Genomic DNA, 14054 nt, shown 5'->3' with positions numbered 1-14054 from the left:
AATACTATCTTTTCTACGCCTTCAAATACATAAGCTTCAAAAAGGCGAATTGTTCCAAATTTCATTAATTTCCGATTTACAAATTTATCTAAAGTGGGCTCCCTGAGAAAAACCATGCAAACGTCATGTTTTGTATCCTGATAAAACAAAGCCTTCTATTGGTTTTACTTTTTACTCCTCAACCAATTAGATTTCTTGTTAGTAAAAATTGGTAAAGCGCGGGAAAAACAAATGCCTCGACGCGCGCGCGCAGATAAAACCTTTTCGCTGTATTCTCGTTTTTTTGCATCCATTTGATCCATTCATTTTTTGTTGTTTTTTTAGATGAAATAATCTATATTTTAAATTATTTTTACATACAAGAAGTCTACAAGAAGTCAAAAATATTCATGTTATACATGTTGTGCGAAGAAAGAAGACAAAGTTTGAGAAAGAAAACGACTGAAAAACCAAAAAAATGCCTCGGTATTTAGCACTAGATTATCTCACTCAAGTAAGTTACTTTGAAAAAGTAATTTATTCAAAACTTTTATACTTTTTGCTTTATTTTTTTATACTGAGCTATCTATTGTCGTACTGATTTGCAAAGTATAGAGTAAAAATGCTAGATGAAAAATCTTAATAAGGAGATTGCTAACGTTTTTAAAAGCTTATTTTTGACTGAAAAGCTACGCTAATTTATTCAAGTTTTGAAATTTTTACTTTGAAAAAGAGCATAAATTTTAAGCTTAATTGTCAGTTTTCTTTTTCTTTTTTAGGCTATTAATGAAAGAGAAAATAATCTGTACCGCACCTTGCTAGCTGTTCCACATCATCTGGAGTGCGTAGATAGTTATGCACACAAGGGAAAAACAGATGATAAAATATACAGTGTACCTTGGGAAAAAGGTTGGTTTGTACCAAACTTTATGTTTTTATGAGTTAATCACGGAAATTATGGAAATAACAAAGCTTTTTATATCATGCCATAAGAATATTAAATGCATGGCAGAAAAACTGATTTCTGTTTCTGCATCCTGAAAAATTTGGAAACTGAATCCCGAAAAAATCCTGGGGGGAAATTGTCGAACGTTCAGCTTTTCAAAGGGTATGGATAATCTTGATGTATAGCAAAAACATGCCCAAAAGTTTAAATAACAGGATCAATGCTTCTGAACTCTGATTTTGAGATATTTCTTATTTTGGATTTTCACAGCTTCGGTGTAAAGAAATTTCTTCGACTTTATGTATTCTGTGTTGAATAAAGTTCATTATTTATTATTATTAAAATCAGAAAAGTGTGCATTGATGGAACGGACTGGACGTCGGTCAAAGGGATCTTGGATCAAAAAATATATTGTCGAATTTGCAGCTTTTGAGACGGTTAAGATGATCCTAACGTATAGTTAAATCATGCCTGACAGTCTAAAATTTGATTTATGCTTCCAAACTTTGATTTTCGAGAGATTTATTATTTTGGAAAATCAGGAACCGCGTATAGATGGAATGGATTGGAATTCGGACTTTGGATCGAAAATTATTTTTGAGCCGAATTTGCAGCTTTTATCCTATAATATTTATTTAAGTATTCATAACTAGTAATTTTGTAATGAAATTTCTCCAAAAAAAAGAGAATTTTTAAATTTTATAATTGGAAAACATAATAGTGAATCTTGGATCAAAGACAGTACCTTAGGGTTTGACCAACAGTTACTGATTAGATGAACAGATTAATTAGAATGTAACCGATATTAATTGGATGGGCGGATGGGAATAAGAATGTATCTGGAATGGATTGGATAAATGGTAGGAATAAGAATGTATCAGGTGAAATTATTACGTACTAAAGGTATTCGAGGACCAACTTTCCTCCTCACCCCCTCAAAGTGTATCAGGAGTGTTATGATTTTCATTTATGCATGTTTAGAGTTACCTGCTAAAATATTGGATCAGAAGCCAGAGGAATACTTATGCGTGGTCACATCTAGTATATCAAGTTTGGAATGCTTCGGTGAAACCAATAAAACACTAGCAGATGAATTCATTCCCAGCTCCAATCCAGATTCGCCACTGGTCAACTTCGACGTATGGACTGATTTAGAGGAAGAAGTTTTGAACTATGTTGTGGAGTCTTTTAGAACTGAAAATGAGGAATTTTTTCTTGATAACACTTATAATGAAGGTAAGAAAAATTAATTTAGATAACAAACAAAAATAATTCCTCTCCTCTCCTCTCCTCTCCTCTCCTCTCCTCTCCATTCTCTCTCCCTCTTTTTTTTCAAGGTCCTCTCCTCCTCATCCTTCCCAAGAGTGGTAATTTCTCATCGATGGTGCGGGGCACTGTAAGATATACACGAGTTACCAACTTAATTTAGGTGTTGAAATCAATGATGCCTCACCCAGACAATCTTGTTTTTAGATGAATATCTGTTAGAGGAGCAAGAATCCACAAATTTAACAGCAGAAGCGAGAAGTCAAATCCCAACCCTGCCTACCCTCTGTGCAAGACTTAAGCCAAAAACAGTACAAGATCCTTTTACCGACCACCAGGGAAATCCAGTATCGGAGCATAATGAATTCAAGTAAGTAAGAGTCTACTTTCCAGCACTGATCATATATATCTAACCTGCATGTATAAAGCGCGTATTTGCTTTGCACATGGATTTTCTCAAAGGTCACTTAAAAAATAGAAATTTCAGTCTTCATTCTGTATTCATTAAGCTTACAACATTGATGCATAAATCTTGCGCAATCTTGAGCAATAGAAGGGACAACTTTCCAAAAAAGCCTTCAAGCAAGGTTTTTGTATATTCTTTTCTGACAGATTGGACATGACATTTACTTTAAGCAATGAAGAAGTGGTGACGAGAAACCAAGTTTTCAAAGAGACATTCACAATGCAGCACTTAGAGACACCCGAGGTGAGTCGGGAAATCCCCAACAGTCTCATACACTTGAGGTTTCTACTTATCCGTCTAGCTTTATTTCATTATCACCAGCTTCTCTTCGGAGAAAACGCCATAGTTAAGTCATATAATTGTTTTTACCTTATATATTTGTTGTTGGCATCAACATGTTCATTTGCGGTTGCTGTGTTTTCAAGGAAAACTTACTGGAACGGAATATGGAGCTTGAAATACCATCATTCGATAGCCCTACTGTCATCCGAGAGAATAGGAATGAAAACCAAGAACTGACCTCTAAAATGCTGTTGGATCTTAATAAAGATAATGCAAGTTATGGAGGTAGAAAAATAAAGCTTATTCATCAATGTGGTGAAATTCCCTATGAATGACTTTGTTTTGTTTCTTCGTTCCTTCATTTTTCCATCCATCCATCCATCATTTTATTTATTCATTAATCACGTCATTCATTTTCATAGCTACTGAAGAGATTCCATTGAATGAGATAAATGCCATCGCAGGAGGAAAAGAGAGCACTACAAGAGCTGTGGAACGATTCAACAACAATGTGGAAGACAGGGCTAGAATGTCAAAATCAATAGATTTTGTAACGATAAATACAGAAGGTAATTAAGACATGTTATCATAGGCAAACTTTTTAACTGGAGTTTTAAGATTTCAACATGCTGCTTACATTATATAAGATATTATTATTACTTCCACTGAAGGATCAACTTGTCCAGATGAGAAGATTTATCTGGAAGATGCTTTAGAGTCTCCACAATTAATGGTTTGTGATCATAACATGATTGGTGCAGCAGACAGCAAAGAATTAGGTGCATCAAAGAATCTCAGTCCAATAAATTTATCACCTGAGAATAAAATGTGAGTACAGTATATGGTGTTAGTGGGGCTCTTGCTAGTCTTTAGCTATAGATAGATGAGTAAAGTAGCACGGGAGTGAGGGAGGGGGAGAGAGGGGAATGGATGGATGGATGGATGGATGGATGGATGGATGGATGGATGGATGGATGGATGGATGGATGGATGGATGGATGGATGGATGGATGGATGGATGGATGGATGGATAAAAGTTAAAGCATTACTTAATATCGCACGTGTCATCAATTTACAGAATAGTCGTAACACCATCTACAAAGAGGGAGCTTATGAACAAAATGTGGCAAGATGAAAAGATGTTTAACGATATTCTGGTGAAGACTTTGCCTGGTAAACACGACAAATACCAACTATAACACCAACATCATACAGTAACAGCAACAGCAACAGCAACAGCAACAGCGATGACAAAGATGACATGGATCAAAACAATAGTAAAAACAAAAACGCCCCCATCTGCGCTAGTATTCAATATATTGCAACCTTGATGAACATGGCGTCTCAGGGTATCATTGAAGTTCTTTCTCTCTATTTGTTCATAGTACCACGCATTCCTAAAACCAAACCAGCCACTACAAGCACGTGTATAGAAGAGCTTCAAAAGATACTGTTTATTAAAAGAGAAGAGATCAAAGGAGACCTTGAATTACAGTTATCATGGGATCCTTTAGTAGATGAACTACATCTATCAGACATGCAGAACAAGCTTGCCAGGGTTGAGATGATAGACGCAACGAAAGACAAAGTTCAAAGATCTGTTGAAGACTTACGAGAGATTTTCCAGATAGTTACTTGGCAAGGTAAGTGAACACGTGAGCGGCGCGGCGGTCGAGCAGATTTGTGTGCCTGCAAGAAAAACAAGTGGCGATTTTAGGATTGAACTCCTAGCTTTTTGATTGGTTCAAAGCCATAGTGGAAGAAAAGTCATTCGGGAATTACGCCTCAGCGTGTTTTCCATGCAAAATCAGTATTTTATTTCATTCCAATCCACTATCACCCACTTCAGTTCCATCAAATAGACTTTCAATTTAGCAATTATATATAAATAATCTCATTTCAGGAGCTCGAGAAGAGAATATTGTACCTGGTGGTGTTTCGTTGAATGCGGACATGACGCCTATTCTTTCATGCGATTCAAACAGCAGCAAAGAAGATCGTATATCTGCTGAAAAACCACGAGAATTAACGTGTAAAAAAGGTAACTGTATGATAGAAAACTGATGAAAAAGATAGCTAAGAGGAAATACTTTCGTGCATGCAGCTTGCCTAGCTATACCTATTTAGTCAAATCCAACTATCGTCAAATCCATCAACTATCATCAAAGCTGTGTTCTGATTGGATAAGCTACTACTAGGCTATTTATATCCTGCTAGTAGGGAAAAGTGCCGGCTTTGAAAACCAAACCATTAAATTTAACTTTAATTCAAATTGTTTGCATCCATATATTTGACCGACTAGTTGGATTTGACAAAAAAAATAGTCCTCTCGCTCTCATGGCCTATGAGTCCTATGGATCCCTTCGGAATGCAGCTCAATGTGGAGGGCAAAACAATAGTTTTCCAATTCTCAGGAGATTGAAATTCTTTCATTTTGTCCTTCAAATTGAGCTCGTTTGACGTCACATGAAAGGGTCTATTCGGGCTTAAGGACTTATAGCTAAGTAGCTATGAGTCTATTTTTGTTGCTGATATTGGAGTTCCTTTTTTTGCAATTAAGCAGTTATACCTGAATACCAACCAAAACATACAAACACCAGGAGCCCCAAATCTCGCGATTCTGGTCATGATGTGGAGACCAACCCATTCTCGTCTCTGGATGATTTTCTAATACTACGTTCAGTGAAGCCTGCTTGTTCAAACAGTGAGAAGACGCCTGCTTCTTATCTCCCACCAAGTACGTACTAGCTCATGATTCTTATATATTTATAGCGTTGTCAGGTTCTTAACGGTTGGTCAGCTTTGAACGGGCCATAAAAATAAGTAATGTTATTCTATTTGTTAGTTTTGTTTGAAATGTCACTGAACAGAAAAGAAAAAATTCGATAAGTAATTACAAGATGTCCGAGATGTCCAGAGAGTTGACTGTAAGTTCTGTATGGACGAAACACTATGGTTCTTCTTACTAATTCATTTTTGCAATACTCTGTATAGAAACAGTTGTAAAGGCTGCTAAAGTACGTCCTTCCGTGTCGTCAACTATGTTAGAAAAGCATAACTCAGATGAAAAAAGTTTCGATGCTAGAAAAATGGATTTCCCTCAAGAAGCAGAAAAATTACTTCCTGAAGTAAAGACAAAAGTGGTCAACGTTGAACTTTCACCTGAATTTCAAGAAATCATTGACTTCCTCAGCACAAGTATTCATCCATTCCTTGCCAGGCTAAAAGAGAATGGAATCATTCACCAAGAACGAGACCTGGTAGATCTGACTCCTGATTATACAAGATTCGTCATCAAACAACTAGAAGTATCCAATACAAAGACAGTGGAACATGATCAAAATATCAAACTAACCTACAAACTAGCTATTTGCCTGCATGCTCTTGTTGGTGCAATGGATCTTCTAATTCATTGTGGAGTGAGCGTAGCTCTTGGTAAGCTTTCTTGTTAGGATATATGCTATATGTATGAATCGTTTTATACAAATAAATGGTTATAATGGAATATATAACGGTTGTGGCACCTAGGCGTAAGGCTTGGTATGAGAGGGTTCGGAACCACAACATAGCGTAACCAATTACTATGGTCCCTTTCTATCAATTGCAATATTTTGAATACAGTATACGATATGTTATAGGACGAGATGATGTGTTTGATGCTTCTTTGTTACATTTTCAGCACACCTGAGTTACATGCACGAGAAGCACGTAGACTTCATAGCAAACGCCTTGGAATCCATTAGAAGACACTTGTTTAACGCGCACTTCAAGTTCCAGCAGAACAGCGTCCTTCATCCCAAGATAACCAAAGTCCTGGACACGATAAGACAGTGGACTACTGATGATCAAAGATTTAGTGATAATAATAAAGTACTGATTATCGCTAACCGACATACCGATCAACTGTATAAAGAACTAAGAGAGATCATTTCTACCTTTGGTGGGATTCGTGTGTGTTTATTCATGGATACATCTAGAATAGATGGACTTGATAGCAGTGATGTGGTTGTAGCGAGTACAGAGGCTGTTAATGCGGAGCAATTCCCTTGGAGTCTGTTCAGCTTTGTTATCGAGTATGAACACAAAACTACTAGTATTATTAAACCTGGATCGAGTCAAACATTGAGGGAGCATATTGGTCTTGTGATGCACCATGGAGGACAAGACATCATCAAGTCAGCCTGCAATGAGGGTTAGTATGATGCAACTACTTTCCCTTCTTCTTCTAGTTACTGTTGGTTAGTAATAAATCAAAATAAATCACTTTTATTTAAGTGTCTAGTCGTTCTAGCGCTTTCGCACTAATTGGGGACACTTTTCGCTCACACGCACTACCACTACATTTAATAATGATGGTATGATACGGGTGGGGCAAGAGGTATAGGTACACCTCATGCTAACTTTCTCTGGTTCATAACTAATTGTAAAGTGTTTTTGTACATATTCATATGGAAAAGAGGGCTATATAAATATCATATTATAATCATCGTAAAAAATCAGTAATAGTTCTGATGATATACTGACTATATGCATGACGAACAATTGTTACAGGGTCTACTGACACAGGGCAACCCATCTACAACCAAGACCAGTACATCTTTATAGGGTCCAAAAAGATAGTAACAGACACTAGGCTGCTGCATTTACTGGAAGCAAGACACAACATCATGATATACGAGAGAGATTATTCCAGTCTGCTTAAGAGTACAAAGGACAGTCAAAACAAGATGAACTTACAGCCAGACATCCTGATAGATGAGAGGACTTGTATTGTCATTAGTGATCTGCCTGATCTACGAGATTCTACAGAATATGAAAAGCTGAAAGACTTGGTACTGTCGCTGTCACTCAAATGCTTGACGTGCTACGTCATTCTATGCTGTGACGTGTAAGTATCACACCAGCTGACAGTGAATGTCATAAAACAGCCTCTCTCTCTGTACCACAGAGTTATGCACACGAACCATGCACCACCATCTTTAGTGCGTCCTGATGGAGAAATCAAAGGGTGGGAAATGAATTGAAAACTCAAGAACCGTGAAGCGAAAGGGGTTGGAATGTGGGGGACTATAGCCCCCGAACTTTTCTCTATTATCCACTAAATCCACTAAATTCCCAATAAAAGGGGGGGAGTATAATCCGCGGTCATCATAACTGGTCGAGTTTGCCTGGGCTTTAAATAAGAACTTAAAGCTATTATCTTTTATTTTCCTCCTTAGGGAAACAATTAATAACAAGGTGTCCAGCCATCTATTCATGTTGTTTGCTACCGCAGCGCATTTCAAGCAAACTAAAAATGACTTCAAGCTAGAGATACTGTATTCTAATACAGCAGAAGATACCGCTGTACTGATTCGTAGAATCGGTGACCAGACTAGACAAGACTCGAAAGCATGGGATCAACAAGAATGGGTTAAAAGGAAATGGCTGACAGATGAAATGAGTCTTGTGAGTAAAGAATTAGCTCATCTAGTCTCTCCCGCGATGCCTTTGTTCTAGAACATTTTCCTGTGTTATTCGTACACCTAATGGTGGATCGGCCTCATTTGCTCTCAGGTACGAAGTCCATATGACGCCTCGAAGTCCATATGAGTATGTCTTGGGGGTATGCCAAAGTGGAATCAATTTTCCCCTTCACTTTCGAGATCAATCGTACTGGTCGAGTGAACATGCTGTGTGCGCGGCGCTTGTTCGAATCCTAGCGTAATCTTTTTTCCTCAAACTTTCTGTTTATTTTAAAACTTCTGGATGGGCCATGCCTTGCACACAAGATTGCAGCCTTGAAACCAGGGCATGATCTTATTTTGTTTTTGTTTCTTTATCCAAAGCATGAGAGATTTCTCCTGTCTTTTCCTTGCATCAACTCCTTCAGGTAAACCAAACATATATCAAATCTCTTTTCTAGCTGTCTGTGACTTTTTGATTCCTTGAACTGGATAGACTGAATATTCCTCTATTTTAGTATTTTTGTTCCTTTTTAGTGCGCAAGTCATGCTGACAGCAGCGTCTTTATCCCAGTTACTAACCATGACGTTAGACGAACTGAAAGCAACATGTCCTTGGATACCAGTCAACATTCTTACCGTGAGTATCAAGGAGTGTAAATAAATCATTTGCTAGACAGAATGAGCGCTGGTGTAAGGGTAGCAATAGCAGGTAAAAGTGCCTCTAGGAAGCTATTGATCAAGTATTTGTCTATGTATTGATTTATTGCTGTCTTTAGATGTTTTATTGCACAATTCAATCAAGCTCATCAGCAAATGTAGGAATGCAGCCCCATCATCGTGCCCATACACCACTCTCATGCGAGACATTGCACAATATTACAGCCAACACAGAAACACACGTCAAACAACAGATGATCGAGAACACAGCGATATCCACGAGCCTATCGAAATAGTAGACAACACTACAGGTTATCAGACACCGAGCAAGGCAATCAATACACCAACACCGAAGAGTTATGCTAGTGATGATTCATTGTGGCTTGCTATCGAGAATGATGGGGTTGATATAGATATCATCAACACAGATAATCATAGTGCTAATCATCATCATAATCTGGAGTATTTAAGAGAGGTGTTTCCTGAGAACCACAACGTTGAGGAAAAAGAAGCGCAAGGGGACTTGTTGAAGAACTACTTTGATAGGCCACCACCAAAATTCTTTCCTGAGATACAACGATGAGCTACCAGGTATATTGAAAGAAAGATCTAAGGACTGTCCAACCTTCTCTTCTAATCCTCAATCCGCAAGCTCGACTGAAAACTACGGACAATATCCAGACATGAGAAACCATGGTAATTACGACCAAATACAGGATGACAAAGTGTTGAACAGGCAAAGAACAACAAATACTTCAGTGCCAATGTTCCAAACAAGGCGAACCACTGATACGCCTCTGCAGCAAGAAGTATCAAAGAAGAGAATGTATCATGAGTATCATCAGCATTATAGTGAGGTCAGTAATAAGCTTGTTGCCAAAGCAACACCCTTCCTGACGTCAGTGTGCAATTTTTCATATGTTTTGGAATGTTATAGAATGATCCAGGCTTACAAGCCAACCTGCATGACAGAAGAAGTGAGTCCATACCAGGGTCGAGTCTTTTTTGTCATGAATCAAACTGGAGAGAAAACCCTCGTCACCAGGTATCAAGTTACTTTGCAGATACTCAGGAACAAGTGAGGGGGAGTACCAGTGTCAATAGCTTATTTCACAAAGATACCGACAGGTAATTTGTACGAATATTATATTGTTTTCCAAGCTCTTTTTTATTGTTTTTCTTGATAGTTCTTGTTCAACTGAGACGGATATGTGCCATTGACAACTCCTTTAAACTATAAAAATAGTCACGTACAAATGACGTCACTGCAAAACGTAGGTGTCGTGAAGCCTGTAAAAGTTGATCAGCGAAATATAAATATATTAACTCATAGGTTATTGTGTTACTGTCATCAAACTCTTATTACCAATCTTTTTTTTTTTTTCATTTGGTGGGCTGGAAATCAATAATTTCAAGAGGAAGGTCGTGACAGCTCAATTTTGCAAATTTTCTTGATTCTGATTGGCTAATAGTTTCTCTCGGATCAGCTACATTTATATTGATTCAATTTACTCCAGTAACGTTACCTTGCCGTGGCATTTATATTTTCCAATATCTGATTACGTAATTGAGTTAGTATTGATGATTTTAATCATGTTCTGTTCCCAACCAACCAATAATGTCAACAGGCGCATGAATATCAAAACCAATGTTGGTGTAGCACAGCCGTTACGCCGTGCAAAAAGAAGAGAAGATAAAGCAACTCAAGGGGCCATTAGAAATAAAATTCCAATGTTTGAAGATCTATTTGGATCAACACAAATGAAGAATACCAGTCAAAGAAAGGTAAAGTCTATACTTTCATAAAGCTGAAGCAAAAGATATAAACCCCGCCCCTCACTGGACGTGCTTTTGTTTACTACAGGTACTAAAGGAACATGAAGTACCACGTCTTGAACCTTCCCCTGAAGGTAAGTTAAACGCAAGCTGTTACCGGATTTTAGAGCTGCAAAAACTTTACGTCATCTATCATTTCTAACGGCACTCCGCAAAAAAATGTTTTTTTAAATGTTAATAAACGTTATCCTGAAAGCGCGATCCAAGTAGGAAAAAGTCTCGTTTAATTTCACTAAATTTCTCACTTTGCATTCATATGTATTTCAACCAAATGAATGGACCACATTTACTTATGTAACTTCACAGATTATTTCAACGATTTGTCGATATTCGCCGCAATAAGTGATAGTCAAGTTCCTTCCAAGAGAGCTAAGCTAACATATGAAATAGTTCCTGGTGCTAAAGGTGGACAAACGAAGCTAACATTCTCCTAAAAAATATTTTATGATGTACTTTACACTATTGTTAGATAAAGGAATGTTAGATTTTCAGGTCATAATAGTACACGACTTTATTGTGAATGTAAATACAAATTTACATGTAAACATTTTGACACATAGTACAGTCCATGTTTTTTCCTCTGGCGTAAGCCAAAGAAAGTGCATTCAAGTTATGATGTTAATCAGTCTCTTGTGATGACATGTCATGACATGGTTTACAGACTGAAGGTTCTTTGGTGACTAGAATCTTCATTTCACAAATGCATTCAAAGTATGATTTAGAACATATTTAGTCATCATTCTTTTCTTGCTCTTTTTTTATCTGATCAAAAGAAGGAGCACTTGAAAGTACACGATCAATTAAACCAAACTCCTTAGCTTCCTCTGGTGACAAGAACTTGTCTCTTTCTAACATATCCTCTGAAAATAAAAACACCATCAATGAATTGCAAAACTTTATCATCATTTCTTTACATTTTTAGTCAATCCTGCACACAAAAAATTCAATTGCTATTATAGAAGTGTACCTATTTTCTTTATATCTTGTCCTGTATGTTTCACATAAAGCTGATTAATGGATTTCTTCATTTTTAGTATTTCCTCAGCTTGAATTGCTATGTCAGTAGCTTGACCCTATGACAAGTATCAATGATATTAGTAATAGAGAGAAAATAACAGAGGGGTTCATGCATGAGAGAGCAAGTTAGGTCAATGAGAATTAAAGAGAGGGCAGGGAGGGAGTTTGCAATCCTAGAGAATTTAACATTGAGGGCTCCTTTCTCTGTAAGGTTTTCTTATCACTGTAAACGTTATTCTTGTTATGGTACCAACTGTCCGTCCCACCTTACCTGAGGATTCAAGATGCAACATGATCCTTCTAGATTCATAGATTAAATAGAAGAGGGTCTAGGATTATCATTGATGGTTTAACCCCAGATATTGAATGTCGAGTGACCTGGTTGCACCTATAGTTCCACTAGGTGTACTTCCCCTGCATCTATCTCTGGTATATACTTTGGTATACTTTGGCATATTGTAGTATACTTACATATGCTCCTCCACTAGGCTGATGAACCATGATCCTAGAGTTTGGTAAAGCATGTCTTAACCCTGGAGTACCAGCTGTTAAAAGAAGAGATCCCATGCTACATGCCTGACCTACACACCAGGTTGAGATGGGAGGTTGAATATACTAGAAAATGATTAACAATAACAATCAGTAATAATTCAAGAGATCCCATACTACCCCCAGAGATACTATAGGCAGGAGAATACACTAGAAATGGATGATAAATGACAATATGACTCATCTTACTTGCATGGTATCATATATCCCTAATCCTGCTGTAACAGAACCACCTATTATGAGAATTAGAGGATTATCTCATAATATCAAATATAAGGAATACAGTGTAGAAAAGACCCTTTCAGCTTGGGCATAATGTCTTGCCATTTGATAGCAAACCATTCTCTTGAGTATTATTTCTTTGTTTAATGGCTCTGAACACATGAATATGGATACAACTCAAACAAAGAATAATCTTCTCAAAAGAATGATACGTGGTCTGAAATGGAAAAACATTATGCCCAAGGTAAAGAGGTCAGTAAATACAAATGAAAGCACCCAAGCAATAGGATAGAATACCTGGACTGTTGATATACATGTGTATTGGTAGCTTGGCACTTTCAGACTGTAAAAATAATAGCTGGGCAATGATGAGGCTTGACGTCTCATCTGACACCTAAAACACAACAGATGCCATGTTGCATGATACTGAAGGTGATGATGATGGTGATGATGATGATGATGATAATGATTGTGATATATGTTGATAATGATGATGGTGAAGACAGATAATGATGGTGGTGATGATGATGATGATAATGGTGATGATGATGATGATAATGGTGATGATGATAATGATTGTGATGATGATGATAGTGATGATTATGGTGATCTTGTGTACAATCATGTATATCATGCAAGATCCTGTGAATTCATGCAGGATCAGGTAAGATTGATTAAGATTTAGCAGGATCTTTAGTAAGATCTTACTTAAGATCTTATAAGAACCTGTTAAGATCTTACCATAATCTTGACAAGATTGTCAACCTAGGAATGATTGTGATGATGATGGTGATGATGATGATAAGGGATGATCGTGATGATGATAATGGTGATGACAGAAGATGGTGATGATGATGATGACAGATGATGGTGATGGTAACAATGACAGATGTCGACAATGATAGTGACGATGATGGTGATAATGAAGGTACTTACTGGACCCATCAGGCAAATAATCCTTTCTTTTAATAGTCTTGAGAAGATGTCATATGCTCTCTCACCACGACCCTGAACAAGTGATAGTCAATATGTCAAGAAATATCTCAACATTCCAACCTGACTACGGTTAGCGTATTTGCACAGAAAATATCAGATATGGTTTGTCAGCGAAATAATGAAAAAAAAAACTTTTGACTCACAGTTGATTCGATGACCATTGGAATCAGAAAATCTCTTCTAGCCGTAGAATGAAACGATCTTGCAAAGCAAGAAAACCTCTGAAATAACAAAATACCAAGTCAATAATACCTGTATATAAAAGAGAATTAAAATGTACCTCAAAAAGGAATCAAAACGTAAAAAAACTTGCTATTACGTGAACAAGTCTTGCCGCCATCTTGAATTCTGGAGAGATTCTGCTGTACTCAAAGATTGCAGTCGTGTAGAC

At 37.2% G+C, this 14054-nt stretch overlaps 3 protein-coding genes across 3 annotated transcripts in view; 2 read left to right on the top strand and 1 right to left on the bottom strand.

The window, feature by feature from the left end:
- LOC116299159 (S-methyl-5'-thioadenosine phosphorylase) overlaps window positions 1–14054 on the top strand; it is a 182933-nt gene that overhangs the window by 135485 nt on the left and 33394 nt on the right. The gene's annotated exons all lie outside the window — the stretch shown is intronic.
- Window positions 458–9626, top strand: LOC148910838 (protein shortage in chiasmata 1 ortholog-like). Its single transcript, XM_089030632.1, has 19 exons — window positions 458–493; window positions 759–888; window positions 1907–2161; window positions 2399–2561; window positions 2804–2900; window positions 3083–3224; window positions 3362–3508; window positions 3611–3767; window positions 4018–4112; window positions 4325–4582; window positions 4843–4980; window positions 5500–5676; window positions 5934–6374; window positions 6619–7131; window positions 7491–7827; window positions 8159–8387; window positions 8768–8811; window positions 8921–9039; window positions 9163–9626. The coding sequence occupies exons 1-19, from the start codon at window positions 458–460 to the stop codon at window positions 9624–9626; spliced, it is 3942 nt and encodes a 1313-aa protein (XP_088886758.1).
- On the bottom strand, window positions 11365–14015 carry LOC116299138 (uncharacterized). The gene is made up of 8 exons (XM_031707771.2): window positions 13983–14015; window positions 13807–13884; window positions 13604–13675; window positions 12965–13061; window positions 12635–12678; window positions 12368–12511; window positions 11847–11952; window positions 11365–11739 (listed from the first exon to the last, which is right to left on the bottom strand). Exons 1-8 carry the CDS (start codon window positions 14001–14003, stop codon window positions 11609–11611), a joined length of 693 nt encoding a protein of 230 aa, XP_031563631.1. The 5' UTR covers window positions 14004–14015; the 3' UTR covers window positions 11365–11608.

This window comes from Actinia tenebrosa, unplaced genomic scaffold (genome assembly GCF_029948245.1).
Source record: "Actinia tenebrosa isolate PJP-AT-01 unplaced genomic scaffold, QUT_ActTen_1.0 PGA_scaffold15__27_contigs__length_11533743, whole genome shotgun sequence".
In the NCBI taxonomy this organism is placed as follows: Eukaryota; Metazoa; Cnidaria; class Anthozoa; order Actiniaria; family Actiniidae; genus Actinia; species Actinia tenebrosa.
The sequence above is the reverse complement of the archived record's forward strand: the minus strand, read 5'-3'. Positions and strand labels throughout refer to the sequence as shown.

Bases quoted from the DNA above. Each gene is read 5' to 3' on its own strand.
- LOC148910838 (XM_089030632.1), top strand. From the start codon at position 458: ATGCCTCGGTATTTAGCACTAGATTATCTCACTCAA. The intron at 3,509-3,610 runs GTAATTAAGACA...CTTCCACTGAAG, and splicing joins TGTAACGATAAATACAGAAG to GATCAACTTGTCCAGATGAG. The intron at 8,812-8,920 runs GTAAACCAAACA...GTTCCTTTTTAG, and splicing joins CCTTGCATCAACTCCTTCAG to TGCGCAAGTCATGCTGACAG.
- LOC116299138 (XM_031707771.2), bottom strand. From the start codon at position 14,003: ATGGCGGCAAGACTTGTTCAC. The intron at 13,885-13,982 runs GTAATAGCAAGT...TTGTTATTTCAG, and splicing joins TGGCGGCAAGACTTGTTCAC to AGGTTTTCTTGCTTTGCAAG. The intron at 13,062-13,603 runs GTAAGTACCTTC...GTTGTGTTTTAG, and splicing joins TTATTTGCCTGATGGGTCCA to GTGTCAGATGAGACGTCAAG.